At 40.4% G+C, this 15261-nt stretch overlaps 1 protein-coding gene across 9 annotated transcripts in view; it reads left to right on the forward strand.

Annotated features, from left to right (window-relative positions):
• Positions 1-12922, forward strand: part of LOC139755527 (uncharacterized) — a 65808-nt gene extending 52886 nt beyond the window's left edge. For all 9 annotated transcript variants that reach the window (XM_071673925.1, XM_071673923.1, XM_071673924.1 and 6 more), the window contains 2 exons: positions 7916-9945; positions 12315-12922. In XM_071673925.1, the coding sequence (XP_071530026.1) occupies positions 7916-9945; positions 12315-12464 (2180 nt within the window). In that variant the 3' untranslated portion in view covers positions 12465-12922. The remainder of the gene's footprint in view (positions 1-7915; positions 9946-12314) is intronic.
• The last annotated feature ends 2339 nt before the right edge of the window (positions 12923-15261 follow it).

Below are 15261 nucleotides of genomic sequence, written 5' to 3' on the forward strand. Positions count from 1 at the left end.
TACCCCAGACGCTCCACATGCCCTGCTTCAATCCACTGACAGCACGTCAACCCCGGTATACCACATCACTCCAATTCACTCTATTCCTTGCCCTCCTTTCACCCTCCTGCATGTTCAGGCCCCGATCACACAAAATCTTTTTCACTCCATCTTTCCACCTCCAATTTGGTCTCCCTCTTCTCCTTGTTCCCTCCACCTCCGACACATATATCCTCTTGGTCAATCTTTCCTCACTCATCCTCTCCATGTGCCCAAACCACTTCAAAACACCCTCTTCTGCTCTCTCAACCACGCTCTTTTTATTTCCACACATCTCTCTTACCCTTACGTTACTCACTCGATCAAACCACCTCACACCACACATTGTCCTCAAACATCTCATTTCCAGCACATCTATCCTCCTGCGCACAACTCTATCCATAGCCCACGCCTCGCAACCATACAACATTGTTGGAACCACTATTCCTTCAAACATACCCATTTTTGCTTTCCGAGATAATGTTCTCGACTTCCACACATTCTTCAAGGCCCCCAGGATTTTCGCCCCCTCCCCCACCCTATGATCCACTTCCGCTTCAATGGTTCCATCCGCTGCCAGATCCACTCCCAGATATCTAAAACACTTCACTTCCTCCAGTTTTTCTCCATTCAAACTCACCTCCCAATTGACTTGACCCTCAACCCTACTGTACCTAATAACCTTGCTCTTATTCACATTTACTCTTAACTTTCTTCTTCCACACACTTTTCCAAACTCAGTCACCAGCTTCTGCAGTTTCTCACATGAATCAGCCACCAGCGCTGTATCATCAGCGAACAACAACTGACTCACTTCCCAAGCTCTCTCATCCCCAACAGACTTCATACTTGCCCCTCTTTCCAAAACCCTTGCATTTACCTCCCTAACAACCCCATCCATAAACAAATTAAACAACCATGGAGACATCACACACCCCTGCCGCAAACCTACATTCACTGAGAACCAATCACTTTCCTCTCTTCCTACACGTACACATGCCTTACATCCTCGATAAAAACTTTTCACTGCTTCTAACAACTTGCCTCCCACACCATATATTCTTAATACCTTCCACAGAGCATCTCTATCAACTCTATCATATGCCTTCTCCAGATCCATAAATGCTACATACAAATCCATTTGCTTTTCTAAGTATTTCTCACATACATTCTTCAAAGCAAACACCTGATCCACACATCCTCTACCACTTCTGAAACCACACTGCTCTTCCCCAATCTGATGCTCTGTACATGCCTTCACCCTCTCAATATATATATATATATATATATTTTTTTTTTTTTTTTTTTTTTTTGTCGCTGTCTCCCACGTTTGCGAGGTAGCGCAAGGAAACAGACGAAAGAAATGGCCCAACCCACCCCCATACACATGTATATACATACGTCCACACACGCAAATATACATACCTACACAGCTTTCCATGGTTTACCCCAGACGCTTCACATGCCCTGATTCAATCCACTGACAGCACGTCAACCCCGGTATACCACATCGCTCCAATTCACTCTATTCCTTGCCCTCCTTTCACCCTCCTGCATGTTCAGGCCCCGATCACACAAAATCTTTTTCACTCCATCTTTCCACCTCCAATTTGGTCTCCCACTTCTCGTTCCCTCCACCTCCGACACATATATCCTCTTGGTCAATCTTTCCTCACTCATTCTCTCCATGTGCCCAAACCATTTCAAAACACCCTCTTCTGCTCTCTCAACCACGCTCTTTTTATTTCCACACATCTCTCTTACCCTTACAATACTTACTCGATCAAACCACCTCACACCACACATTGTCCTCAAACATCTCATTTCCAGCACATCCATCCTCCTGCGCACAACTCTATCCATAGCCCACGCCTCGCAACCATACAACATCGTTGGAACCACTATTCCTTCAAACATACCCATTTTTGCTTTCCGAGATAATGTTCTCGACTTCCACACATTCTTCAAGGCTCCCAGAATTTTCGCCCCCTCCCCCACCCTATGATCCACTTCCGCTTCCATGGTTCCATCCGCTGCCTGATCCACTCCCAGATATCTAAAACACTTTACTTCCTCCAGTTTTTCTCCATTCAAACTTACCTATATATATATATATTTACATTTATATTTATTATACTTGATTGCTGTTTCCCACATCAGCAAGGTAGCGCCAGGAAACAGACGAAAAATAGCCCATCCACTCATATACACATATATATACTTAAATGCCCATACATTCTCATGTACATACATACACATATCAACATAAACATACATATACATACACAGACATATACATATATACACATGTACATATTCATAACTGCTACATCCATTCCAGGTGCTACCCCACCCCACAGGAAACAACATTGCTACCCCCTGCTTCAGCTAGGTTTCACTAGGAAAACAGACAAAAAAGGCCACATTTGTTCACAGTCTCTAGCTGTCATGTGTAATGCACTGAAACCACCAGTCTCTAGCTGTCGTGTGTAATGCACCGAAATCACAGCTCCTTATCCACATCCAGGCCCCACACACCTTTCCATGGTTTCCTCCAGACATTTCAAATGCCCTGGTTCAGTCCATTGACAGCATATTGACCCTGGAATACCACATCATTCCAATTCACTCTATTCCTTGCATATCTCTCACCCTCCTGTATGTTCAGGCCCCAGTTGCTCATAATCTTTTTCACTCCATCGTTCCACCTCCAGTTTGGTCTCCTGCTTCTCCTTGTTCCCTCCACCTCTGACACATACATCCTCTTTGTCAATCTTTCCTCACTCATTTTCTCCATATGTTTAAACCATTTCAAAACACTCTCTTCTGCTCTCTCAACCACACTCTTTATTTCCACACGTCTCTTACCCTTTCATTACTTACTTGATCAAACCACCTCACACCATATAGTGTATCCTCAAACATTTCATTTCCAAGTTAATTGGGATGTAAGACCGAAACATTGGAGGAAGTGAAGTGTTTAAGATATCTGGGAGTGGACTTAGTGACGAATGGAACCATGGAAGTGGAGGTGAGTCACAGTGTGGGGGAAAGGGCGAAGGTTTTGGGAGCAATGAAGAATGTGTGGAAGGAGAGAACATTATCTCAGAGACCAAAAATGGGTATGTTTGAAGGAATAGTTATTCCTACAATATTATGTGGTTGCGAGGCATGGGCTGTAGATAGGGTTGTACGGAGGAGGATGGATGTGTTGGAAACGAAATGTTTGAGGACAATATGCAGTGTGAGGTGGTTTGATCGAGTGATTAATGAAAGGGTAAGAGAGATGTGTGGAAATAAAAAGAATGTGGTTGAGAGAGCAAAAGAGGATGTGTTGAAATGGTTTGGACTTTGGACATGTGGAGAGAATGAGTGAGGAAAGATTGACGAAGAGGATATATGTGTCACAGGTGGAGGGAGCAAGGAGAAGTGGGAGACCAAATTAGAGATGAAAGGATGGAGTGAAAAAGATTTTGAGTGATCAGGGCCTGAACATACACGAAGGTAAGAGGCGTGCAAGGAATAGAGGGAATTGGAATGATGTGGTATACCGGGGTTGATGTGCTGTCAATGGACTGAACCGGGGCATGTGAAATGTCTGGGGTAAACCATGGAAAGGTCTGTGGGGCCTGGATGTGGATAGGGAGCTGTGGTTTCAGTACATTACTCATGACAGCTAGAGAAAGAGTGTGAACTAATGAGGCCATTTTTGTCTGCTTTCCTGGCACTACCTTGCTGAAGTAGGGGATAGTAATGCTGTTTCCAGTGGGGCAGGGTGTCACCAGGAATGGATGAGGGCAAGCAATTATGAGTATGTACAAGTGTATATATATATGTAGATGTCTGTGTATGTATATTTGCGTATGTGGGCATTTATGTATATATATATAGGTATATGAGTGGAAATGAGATGTTTGAGGACAATATGTGGTGTGAGGTGGTTTGATCGAGTAAGTAATGTAAGGGTAAGATAGATGTGTGGAAATAAAAAGAGCGTGGTTGAGAGAGCAGAAGAGGGTGTTTTGAAATGGTTTAGGCACATGGAGAGAATGAGTGAGGAAAGATTGACCAAGAGGATATACGTGTCGGAGGTGGAGGGAACGAGGAGAAGTGGAAGACCAAATTGGAGGCGGAAAGATGGAGTGAAAAAAATTTTGAGTGATCGGGGCCTGAACATGCAGGAGGGTGAAAGGCGGGCAAGAAATAGAGTGAATTGGATCGATGTGGTATACCAGGGTCGACGTGTTGTCAATGGATTGAATCAGGGCATGTGAAGCATCTGGGGTAAACCATGGAAAGTTCTGTGGGGCCTGGATGTGGAAAGGGAGCTGTGGTTTCGGGCATTATTGCATGACAGCCAGAGACTGAGAGTGAACGAATGGGGCCTTTGTTGTCTTTTCCTAGCGCTACCTTGCACACATGAGGGGGGACGGGGATGTTATTCCATGTGTGGCGAGGTGGCGATTGGAATGAATAAAGGCAGACAGTGTGAATTGTGTGCATGTGTATATATGTATGTGTCTGTGTGTGTATATATATGTGTACATTGAGATGTATGGGTATGTATATTTGCATGTGTGGATGTGTATGTATATACATGTGTATGGGGGTGGGTTGTGCCATTTCATTTGTCTGTTTCCTTGTGCTACCTCGCAAATGCAGGAGACAGCGACAAAGCAAAATAAATAAAAATAAATATGAGTGGATGGACTGTTCTTTGCATGTTTCCTAGCACTACCTCTCTGACATGGGAAACAGCAATTATGTATAATGATAATGATATGATACAGTAATCAGAATAACAGTGTGTGCCATCCAGATTTCCTTAGATGTGTTCAATAGAGCTTGTAGAGCAATGTATATTGTAAGATGAGATAAAAAAATTTTACTGATCAAAGAAACCTCAATTATTTCACATTGTTACTTTTGCCAGATTGGACTCCCAGATACTGAAATACATCTTGTATGGCTACATTTGAAGGAATTGTAGTCCCAACAACATTGTATGGTTGCAAGGCATGGGCTATAGATAGATAAGGCTGTATGGAGGAGGGTGGATTTGTTGGAAATGAAATGTTTAAGGATAATTTTTGGTGAGGTAGTATGATCGAGTAAGAAATAAAAGGTAAGAGAGATTTGTGGTAATAAAAAGTGTGGTTGGGGAAGCAGAAGAGGGTGTGCTGAAATGGTTTGGATGTATGGATAGAATGAGCGAGGAAAGGTTGACAAAGGGGATATGTGTCAGAAGTGGAGGGTCTATAGGGCTTTGCAAAATATATACTTTCACTCTGTTTCTTTTTAAACGCCATCAGTTGACTTTCAGTTGTATTTCTCCTCAATGACTTCCGCATACACCTTTTATGAAATACACTTACAACTCTCTGCAACTCTTCTTTGTCCTCAGCAAACAACACAGCATCATCTGCAAATAGGCTTAACTTTAGCCACTATACTTCACTGCTACACTCCCATCTTTACACCCATTTTTCCTAGTTTTGCTTTCATCTCGTATTATCACTCCATCCATATATATATACATATTAAAAAGCACAGTGATGTTACACAAACCTGCCTCAAGCCCACATGTATACCAAAACTTTTGCTCAATTCACCATCTACTCTGACCATGTATTTGCTCCTCTGTAGAAGGCTGTCATACTGTCCAACAGTTGTTGCCCTAACTATGGCATATATCCATAACTCCTCTCACAAGGCATTCCACTTGACTGTCATATGCTTTCTCCAGATCTAATAAAGTTGCATACAGCTTCATATCTTTCTCTAGATACTTTTCTACACTCATTCTCATTGCAAAGATTTGATCCACACATTCACTATCTTTCCTAAAGCCCCCTTGCTCTTTACTCATTCTGTATTCAGTCTTTTCCATCACTCTGTAAATCAATACTTGTGTATACTCTTTTGCTGATGTACCTAACAGACTTATTCCCCAATAATTGCTACATACAGCCTAAGCACCTTGTTCTTTGCATAAAAGAACGGTAATAGTTTTCACCCAATCCTAAGACACAGCCTTCTCCTTCGGTGCTAAATTACATACGAAATGCATCCACTCTATCACATTTTCTCCTCCATCCTTTAACATTTCACTTGTAATCCCATCCACGCCAGGTGACTTTTCTACCTTCAACCTCATTAACACCCTTCTTACCTCCCTTCTTGCTATAGTCCCTTGCACTTGTATCCTTTTCCTTCTGTCCTCCATACCCATGCATGTAAAAGCTGATGCCTCACCTTCCACAATCGTCAATCCTGCAAAGTGCTCTTTCCATCTTCCTTTAACTTCCTCCTTCTGATTCAGCAACTCCTCTCTTTACTTCTCACATTTACACCTCCACTTGTACATCCACCTCTTTCTTTTTCACCTTCCAGTAGAGTTTCTTATTTTTCTTAAACTTTTAATTTGTCTTCCTTTGTTTTTTACTTTCCTCTATCAGCCTCTTAACATTAATTCCTCTTAAGCATTTTATATTCTCCAATCCTCCTTTGCTGAACTTCCACTGATACATTCCTTTTGAGCATTCTACCATATGCCTTTGTTTTTTCTTACAGCATTTCTAATGTTGTCTGTCCACCATGCATATTCACTTTTATTCTTATGTCTCACAACCTTGTATCTCACTACTAATCTACTACCTTTTACAGTCTTTCTCAAAACATTCACATATGACTGCATCCATACATTTATTGCATTTTCATCTAAAATTTCTGTCACCCTTCTTTCTTACTCTTCTATGAATTTTTTCTGATTCCTGTTCTCCCCATGCCAATACTTTTATCTCTCCATTCTTCCTTACACCATATAAGAATAAAACAGTATGAAGATACAAGCAATATAGTCCTCAACTTACCCAGGAAGAAAAAAAGGACTGTGATGGAAACAGATGGTAAGATTGTCATTTTACCATTTGATTTGAATGGTAAGATAACTATCTTACCACTCCAAGTATTCTTGGTAGTAGATTGACAGACTTCTGCCATCTGACTGGGATTCCTTTATGGCATAAGCAGACTGTGCATAGCCCAGTTTGATGGTTATTGGGTACCAACTTAAGTTGCAGTTTAGTGCCAGTGATATGACAGATGTAGCCAGTAAGATTTAATTCAGGCTGAACAAGGAGGGTTCTTTAGGACCTCAGCTGATTGGAGGGTTATCATTTGTTTTTCTGTTTTTCTATCTTTACAACAGTCAATACCCAGATACAGCAGCCTGTTCCCAGACTAACTTTTGATGAAGCTCTATAATCATCAGTGTACATTAAAGAGTACACCATGATTGAGGACCTCACCTCAAAGGAAACCCACTTTACCCAGCTTCCACATGGAGTGTAGTCTTGAAGACACAAAGTCCCATAAAAAGGGTCTTTGGGTTATATAATGATGGAATAATAGTGAATGGGTAATAGATCATTAAGTGCCTTTGGTAGATATGTGAGCAAGGTGAAGAACATACATTAGAAGAAAGAAGGCCATAAAGAGAAACTTATGCCTTGTGACATATGTGTATTTCTTGATGATGACCAAGGCCAATATATGGATGTTCTGATAGGCTCCCTTGGTGTCACAAATCATCTTAGAATTACTGATGTAAAACACTTTCTTCAAACATACCATTCTAGAATCATGCAGTATTTGTTTCACCAAGAAGTTTCATGTGTTGTTACAGTATTTCTAAATGAGCTAATTATTCTGACACATTTATTTCATTATGCTAGATTTAGTGAATAAGTTATGAAGATATTGTGTGATATACTGATCACACTGCTTTCATGACAGCAATGAATTATTAGATGAAGAGGAATAGGTCAAATATGATCTATTGAATATATGGCATTACAAGAGTTTAATCTCTTTAACTTAGTGTTGTTTTTCTCAGGTCCTGAACGACTCCTGACACTAGCCTCATCTGACTGGTCAGATCAACAAAAAGAGAGTGTTCCAAACGATGAAAATCGGCAGCAATTAACCCATAACACAGTTGCAGCAGTTAAGGCTCTCCTTAATGCTACAAAAGAAGAACGAAGCAAGCGGGGAAAATATATAAAGTATACACCAGAGTTACGAGATGAGATTGCTCAGTATGCTCTTGCACATGGTAATCATGAGGCTACTGTTTACTGGTCACACAGGCTTGGTGGAACAGTTAGTGAAAGTACTATTCGAAACTTTATTAAGACGTACAAAAGTTATACTGCTGAAGTGAAGGAAGAAATAGGAAACTTTGCATTCCAGTTTGGTATAGATGGGGCTTCAAAACACTTCTCTCTAAAATTAGGCCATGAAGTAAGGAAAGGGTTAGTGCGAAAATTTAAAAAGATTTATTTAAAGAAGTTCCCTCAGATTAGTGAAGCGGGAGGGGATCTTCAAGTAGGAGCAACTGGAAAACGGGGTATGAATATACCAAGTACCTCAGCAAGACAAAAACGCTCCTTTTCTCTTCAAATGAAAGATGAAATTGGGAGGTATGCTTCTCAATATGGCATTACTGCAGCCATTCAGCATTATTCTGAAAAGCTTCAGTTTTCTGTGAAGGAATCTACAGTACGCAAATTTAAGAAACAGTTTATGGAGAGAAGTAATGTTAGTGGTGCTGCTGGAAGTGGTGCTGCCAGTGAAAATGCAACTGTAGTTGGTGGTGGTACTGTATTAACTGACCACCAGGCAACAGCTCCCCAAACAATTGATGTTCTTCACCCTTCTCTTTCTGTATTAAATACGCCTGCAGTCTCTGGTACTGTAAATGTAAGCACAGCCAACAATTTTGTATATCAGCACCCATATCACTTGAACATGGCACCAGGACCTCAAGCAAATACGGTTCTTCCTATGAATCACAATTCTCTTGCATTCCATCAAGGTGGAGTTATTAACCAAGGGATGACTGCATCACTTTCATACCAGCAGCCTGGAGCACCTCCTGGGTCTTCGGTTATTATGAACCAAAGCTTCACTCATCAAGCCCCAACTGGATTTCAGCAAGGCTATGTTGGTGGATTCTCTCAGGGTGGTGGTGCAGGGGGTTCAGTAACACATGGTGGACAGATAGCACCCCTTGCAATGACCCATACAAGTGTGGCAGCAACCAGCATGGCCCATTCTCCGCTGCCACTTACCATGAGTGGTGCACCAGCAACACATATATCACAGTTGAGTCATCACACTGTTGGTCCTTCTGTTAGTCAAACCCATCTCACCCAAGCCCCCACTGTGCCTCACACCGTTGCAAGTGGAGCACAGCATCCACCTCACCACCAATTAATTACGTCATTCCACCAACCTCTAGCTGGTTCTGTTAGCTTTGAGGGTGCTGCTTTGCAGGCCCACACACAAGCTAATTTGAACAATGAACCCCTTAGTCTTATGAAGGAAACCCATGAGCAGCCCACAGGAGTTAGTTTAGGAGGCCAGGGGGATGATAGTCTTCATGGTCCTGGTACAGATGGACCTGCTCCTCAGCAAAGTCTTGGTCACATGGGAGAACAACCTGGTACATCAGACCAGCAAGACAGTATTCTTGGTATAGAAGATGATGATGACTATAGTGATCCTCCCACCCCAAGGAAAAAGAGACAAAGAAATCGTGCTAAAATAAGAAAAGGAAGTACAGGGCTCAGTAAACGTGGAAATTATGCATCCTATAGCCCAGAACTTCGTGCTGAGATTGGCAAATATGCAGCAGAGCAAGGAAATCTGGCAGCTGTTCAGCATTTCAAACACCAACTAGGGTTTGAGATACCAGAAAGCACTGTTCGAGGATTGAAGGACAAATATCTCATCAAGCGTGTCAGAGGCAAGAAGGAAGTGATTTCAATTGGATTTGCTCAACGAGGAAGACCCATGAGATTAGGAAAATATGATGAAATTGTTCAAGATTGTATAAGAGAACTGGTTAAAGATGGAGAAAAGGTAAGAATATATTGCAACATTTGTAAACTTCAGAAAAGTAAAGAAAAGGTAAGTATATATTCTAGTTTTAATGAACTTTCATTTCTCTTCAAGTTTAGTTCATCCTGCAAGCTGTAAGAGTATAGAAACCTCAAACACCACCTTTTCATGCGACAGATTCTGTCGTCCTTCAAAATACTCACTCCATCTCCTCTTCATATCTTCATTGCTTGTTACCACTTCCCTATCTTCTCCCTTCATTGATACTCCCATTTGCTCTCATGTTCTCTTTGCACTAATTACCTCCTTCCAAAACATTTTCTTATTCTCTCTGAAGTTAGCTGGTACTCTACCCCAATTCTCATTTGCCCTCTTTTTAATCCCCTACACCTTCGTCATTACTTCCTGCCTTTTCTTCTTGTGCATCTCCCAATTATTTGCTCTTCTTCCTTGGAGGTAATGCCCATGCATTTCTCCTGTCACTTTCACGTCCAGCTTAACTTTCTAATTCTGTCAGTCATTACTCTTCATCACTGTCACCCTCTTAACCCCAGACAAATATGAATCTAAATTACACCATCCCATGACCCTCAGTGGTCAAGCACTACCATTTAACAGAACTCCAACCATACCATGTTTAACACACAAAAGTGGGTATGTTTGAAGGAATAGTGGTTCCAACAGTGTTGTATGGTTGCGAGGCGTGGGCTATGGATAGAGTTGTGCGCAGGAGGGTGGATGTGCTGGAAATGAGATGTTTGAGGACAATGTGTGGTGTGAGGTGGTTTGATCGAGTAAGTATTGTAAGGGTAAGAGAGATGTGTGGAAATAAAAAGAGCGTGGTTGAGAGAGCAGAAGAGGGTGTTTTGAAATGGTTTGGGCACATGGAGAGAATGAGTGAGGAAAGATTGACCAAGAGGATATATGTGTCGGAGGTGGAGGGAACGAGGAGAAGTGGGAGACCAAATTAGAGGTGGAAAGATGGAGTGAAAAAGATTTTGAGTGATTGGGGCCTGAACATGCAGGAGGGTGAAAGGCGGGCAAGGAATAGAATGAATTGGATCGATGTGGTATTCCAGGGTTGACGTGCTGTCAGTGGATTGAATCAGGGCATGTGAAGCGTCTGGGGTAAACCATGGAAAGTTGTGTGGGGCCTGGATGTGGAAAGGGAGCTGTGGTTTCGGGCATTATTGCATGACAGCTAGAGACTGAGTGTGAACGAATGGGGCCTTTGTTGTCTTTTCCTAGCGCTACCTCGCACACATGAGGGGGGGAGGGGGATGGTATTCCATGTGTGGCAAGGTGGCGATGGGAATGAATAAAGGCAGACAGTGTGAATTGTGTGCATGGGTATATATGTATGTGTCTGTGTGTGTATATATATGTGTACATTGAGATGTATAGGTATGTATATTTGTGTGTGTGGACATGTGTGTATGTACATGTGTGTGGGGGTGGGTTAGGCCATTTCTTTCGTCTGTTTCCTTGCGCTACCTTGCTAACGCGGGAGACAGCAACAAAGCAAAATAAATAAATAAATAAATATATATATATATATATAGTTTTTATTATTATTATACAAATCGCTGTTTCCCATGTCAGCGAGGTAGCGCAAGAAAACAGATGAAGAATGGCCCAACCCCCCCATACACATATATATACATAAATGCCCATACATGCACAAATACATACATATACATTTCAGTGTATACATACATATACATACACAGACATATACATATATACACGTCTTCATCCATTCCCGTCGTCACCTTGCCATACAGTTCCCCCCTCCAGCGAGGTATAATTCTCACTTCTGTGAAATTACTTTATCTCAATATAAAATTACTGAGAAGGAAATTAACCTACCAACTCACACTGCAAAATCATTTTATAGATCAGGAATTTATATATTCTCCAATCTGTAGAATGACCTTATTTTACACTAAAATCACTTGAGTGGGAATGTAATTGTTATATCACACTAAAATTACTCTATAGAGCAGGAATTTAACCTAATTATGACTTTATAGAGTAGGAATTTAGCTGAGTGATATAGATACATGTAGAATATCCACCTGAAAAAATATCACAATGCTAACTACAAAATTGCAGTTCTCTAAAACATGCCATGTAGTGAAGAAATTCCTGGTAAGCAGTGTATCCAATAAATTTGACATGGAAATTATCTCAAATTAGAGAAATCTGTGAATTAGAGAAAAGCATTTAAAAAGTTAAATGAAGGGACATCACACTAGAAATATGCTGTTATATGAATGCTGAAAGAATTTACCCAAAATGGTAATGACATGATTTTGATTTAATTATAGCTTACCCTATTTTTAACAGTTAGAATAAATATGATTTACCATTTGATTTTTTCCCTTCAGGTTTCATCATTTTTAGCCATTGCAACAGCAAAGCAGGTATTAATGCAGTATGAACCTAGTCTTCTAGAAGAGTATGGGGGACCTGTCAAGTTGAATCCAACCTGGGCTAAGAGTTTCCTTAAACGTATTGGACTTCATCAGTTGGCATAATGTTACTGTGACTTAACAGTGTTATTATCAACAAAAGGATCTCAGGATGTTGTTTTATTATATTTAAAAAATTACCCTATAAAAGTAAGAATTTTTTGTCACCAATTTCATTATTATTAACATTGTCATCTAACTTGAGAGGTTACAACTGAACCTTCTTAAGAAAAAAGAATATTTTTTTCATATTAATACCTCACAATGACTACCTCTTATTGCTACCTCCAATCTTGGATGTACAATACATACATATCTGCTTGTGTAATATTGATCAAGTTATAAGGTGGCTCAAAATGAATCATCTCCAAGATTGGTTGTAAGTAAAGTGATCAACTCCTTCATATGTCATAACTACTTCATGTTTAAAATCATATATGATATCAGTATAAATTAAATGAAAGCTTTTATTCTAACCACAGACTTATTAAGTGTCTCCTCAACAAGAAAACATAAGTAACAAACCTGTATTATTTCATCCCAGGAGAAGATATGGGCATGTGTAGAGTTATAGTACGGCTTAGATTGTTGACTATCATTACTGTAAGTGATATGATTTTTTTATGCTGGAGGCTTTGTTCACAGATGGAAGTCCACATCAAGGCTGGGCCATAAATGAAATATTGAGAGGTTAATGAAAGGGAAGAAGAGAAAAAAGAAAGCATTGTACAAATTTTGGAGGCTGTGTAAAACCTTGTCTTTTAAAAAGTGCCTTGTCATAGTTATTGGAAAAGACATGAGAAGGTAGAGAGTTCCAGAGCTTCAAGGTGCCCCACCTTTGTTGCTGATGGTCACACAATCATGTGATATAGCAGCTTGCCAAGTATTGCATAGTTTAGCTTGTTGGGGCACACAAGCAGCCAGCTCTCAGGAGGAAAAATCAAAGTAATACCTTTAGGAGAGGGAGAGTGAACCAAAATGTGGTGTAGAGCAGGTGGGCCATATCTTGAAGTTTGCATCAGAGAGTTTATTGATTAGACCACTTTGAACTCAACTCTGTCTAGTAAGGGTGCAGAGCTAGAACTACTCCACATATAAGAGCAGACATATAATGTCTGGTCATTATCTCTGAAAGATTTTGGGGAGTCATATGTAGCTACCCTTGATATAACTAAGGCATTTGACAGGGTGTAACACCGGAATCTCAAATCTAAGCTTCCCCTCTTTTGGCTTCCCTCCCTCACTTTGCTCTTTCATATCTAGCTTCCTCTCTGGCTGACCTGTTTCAGTGGTTGTTGATGGATCAGCCTCCCCCCTTTCTCCATCAGCAGCAGTGTTCCTGAAAGTTCTGCCCTGCTTCGTACATTTTTTTCGCCTTTTTTTCAACAATTTCCTCTCCCACACAAATAATCCTATGCACTCATATGGCAACTCAACACTGCATTCATCTACACCCTTCAGGATGATCACAAAAGTACCCATGACATTGCTGTAATCTGGTGAAGCCCTGTCTATATGCCCAGCATATTCCCCCACCTCAGCTGTCTGTGCCTTTGTTCTTGCACCCTCAAAGGTTAGCTAATATCTTTGGAGGTAGAGTGGTAAGGTATTCATTATTTGAAGTGCAAGTAAGGATACTAGCAGAAAAACGAATTTTATAAACTTAAAGCTGCCTCTGAGAAAGTCCCTTATTTTGTCCTTCACCATTGTATTTTTGTAGTTGTACTGTATTACTCTCTGAGGGAATAGGCTCCATTTTGAAATAAAAAAGTGAGGAAACCAGCAACACAATGAACATCTTTAGTTACTCCTCTCTTAAAGATGATCATCTCTAGCAAATCTTTCCAGATTAACACATGTCTGTCTGCTCAAACACTTGAAAAAGTTGGCCTTACTGATAGAGGCTACAGTAAGTATCTGATTAGCTGTTCTTTAGTAGCCCTTTGAATTCATTACACTGTCTTAAATGTAACAGAACAATACCACGTAAAAAGAAGGGATTAGCTTAAAAACTTATAATGGTGTAGTTCACGCTTGAATTATTAAGTATGAATATCATGTGTTTTGCAGGATTTCTATACTGGGGGTTTGCAATGATTCATGTGAAGCACAACCTGTTAACTAACAGCTGGCATATGGTGTCTTGTGAGGTTCTCTACCAAGATTTTACCAAGTGACAAAAAAAAGACCATTTTTAGATCGGTCAAAATCCAAAGTTAGTACCATTGAAGTGTGGTAAATGTTGCCATAGTTTGGTGTATGCAGGAAGGTGTGTGTATGTGTATGTATGAGGAAAGGAGACCCCCGGAAACCCCTTTTCCTCCCCTTCCGGAAGCAAATCCTGGATACGGTCTAAGTGTGTATTTAAACAAACCTGAAATATTCATAACTACATAGTCTAAAGAACAAACAATTACAAAATATTAGTATTATAGTAATACATTAGAAGTAAATTTATTCTTTATTCATAGAGGTATTGTGGAGTAATGAACCCTCGTAACATGGAGGAAACGTAGAACATTTGTCTTAACATTCACTCAATTTACACGACCTCATCAGAAGAAATTACACAGAACCAGGTTAGTTTAATAAATGAAACATCACAAGGAACAAAACTTTTTTTTTTTTGTACAACCTGACCCACTAACTGATAAAGAGGAAGGTATTTATGTAAGGTAAAAGCAAAACTTGGCGAGATGTCCATTCTGCCCAATCTCACATTTTAGCCTGACTTTATTTATACCTCATTTTACCTGAAGTATCTGCTCTATTTTGTGTAGTTTGCAGCTTCTTTGTTTAGAAAATAAGAACCAACAATTTCGAAATCAAACAATATGAAGTTATTTAGCATGGTCAGATTGCA

The sequence above is a fragment of the Panulirus ornatus genome, chromosome 19 (genome assembly GCF_036320965.1).
Source record: "Panulirus ornatus isolate Po-2019 chromosome 19, ASM3632096v1, whole genome shotgun sequence".
In the NCBI taxonomy this organism is placed as follows: Eukaryota; Metazoa; Arthropoda; class Malacostraca; order Decapoda; family Palinuridae; genus Panulirus; species Panulirus ornatus.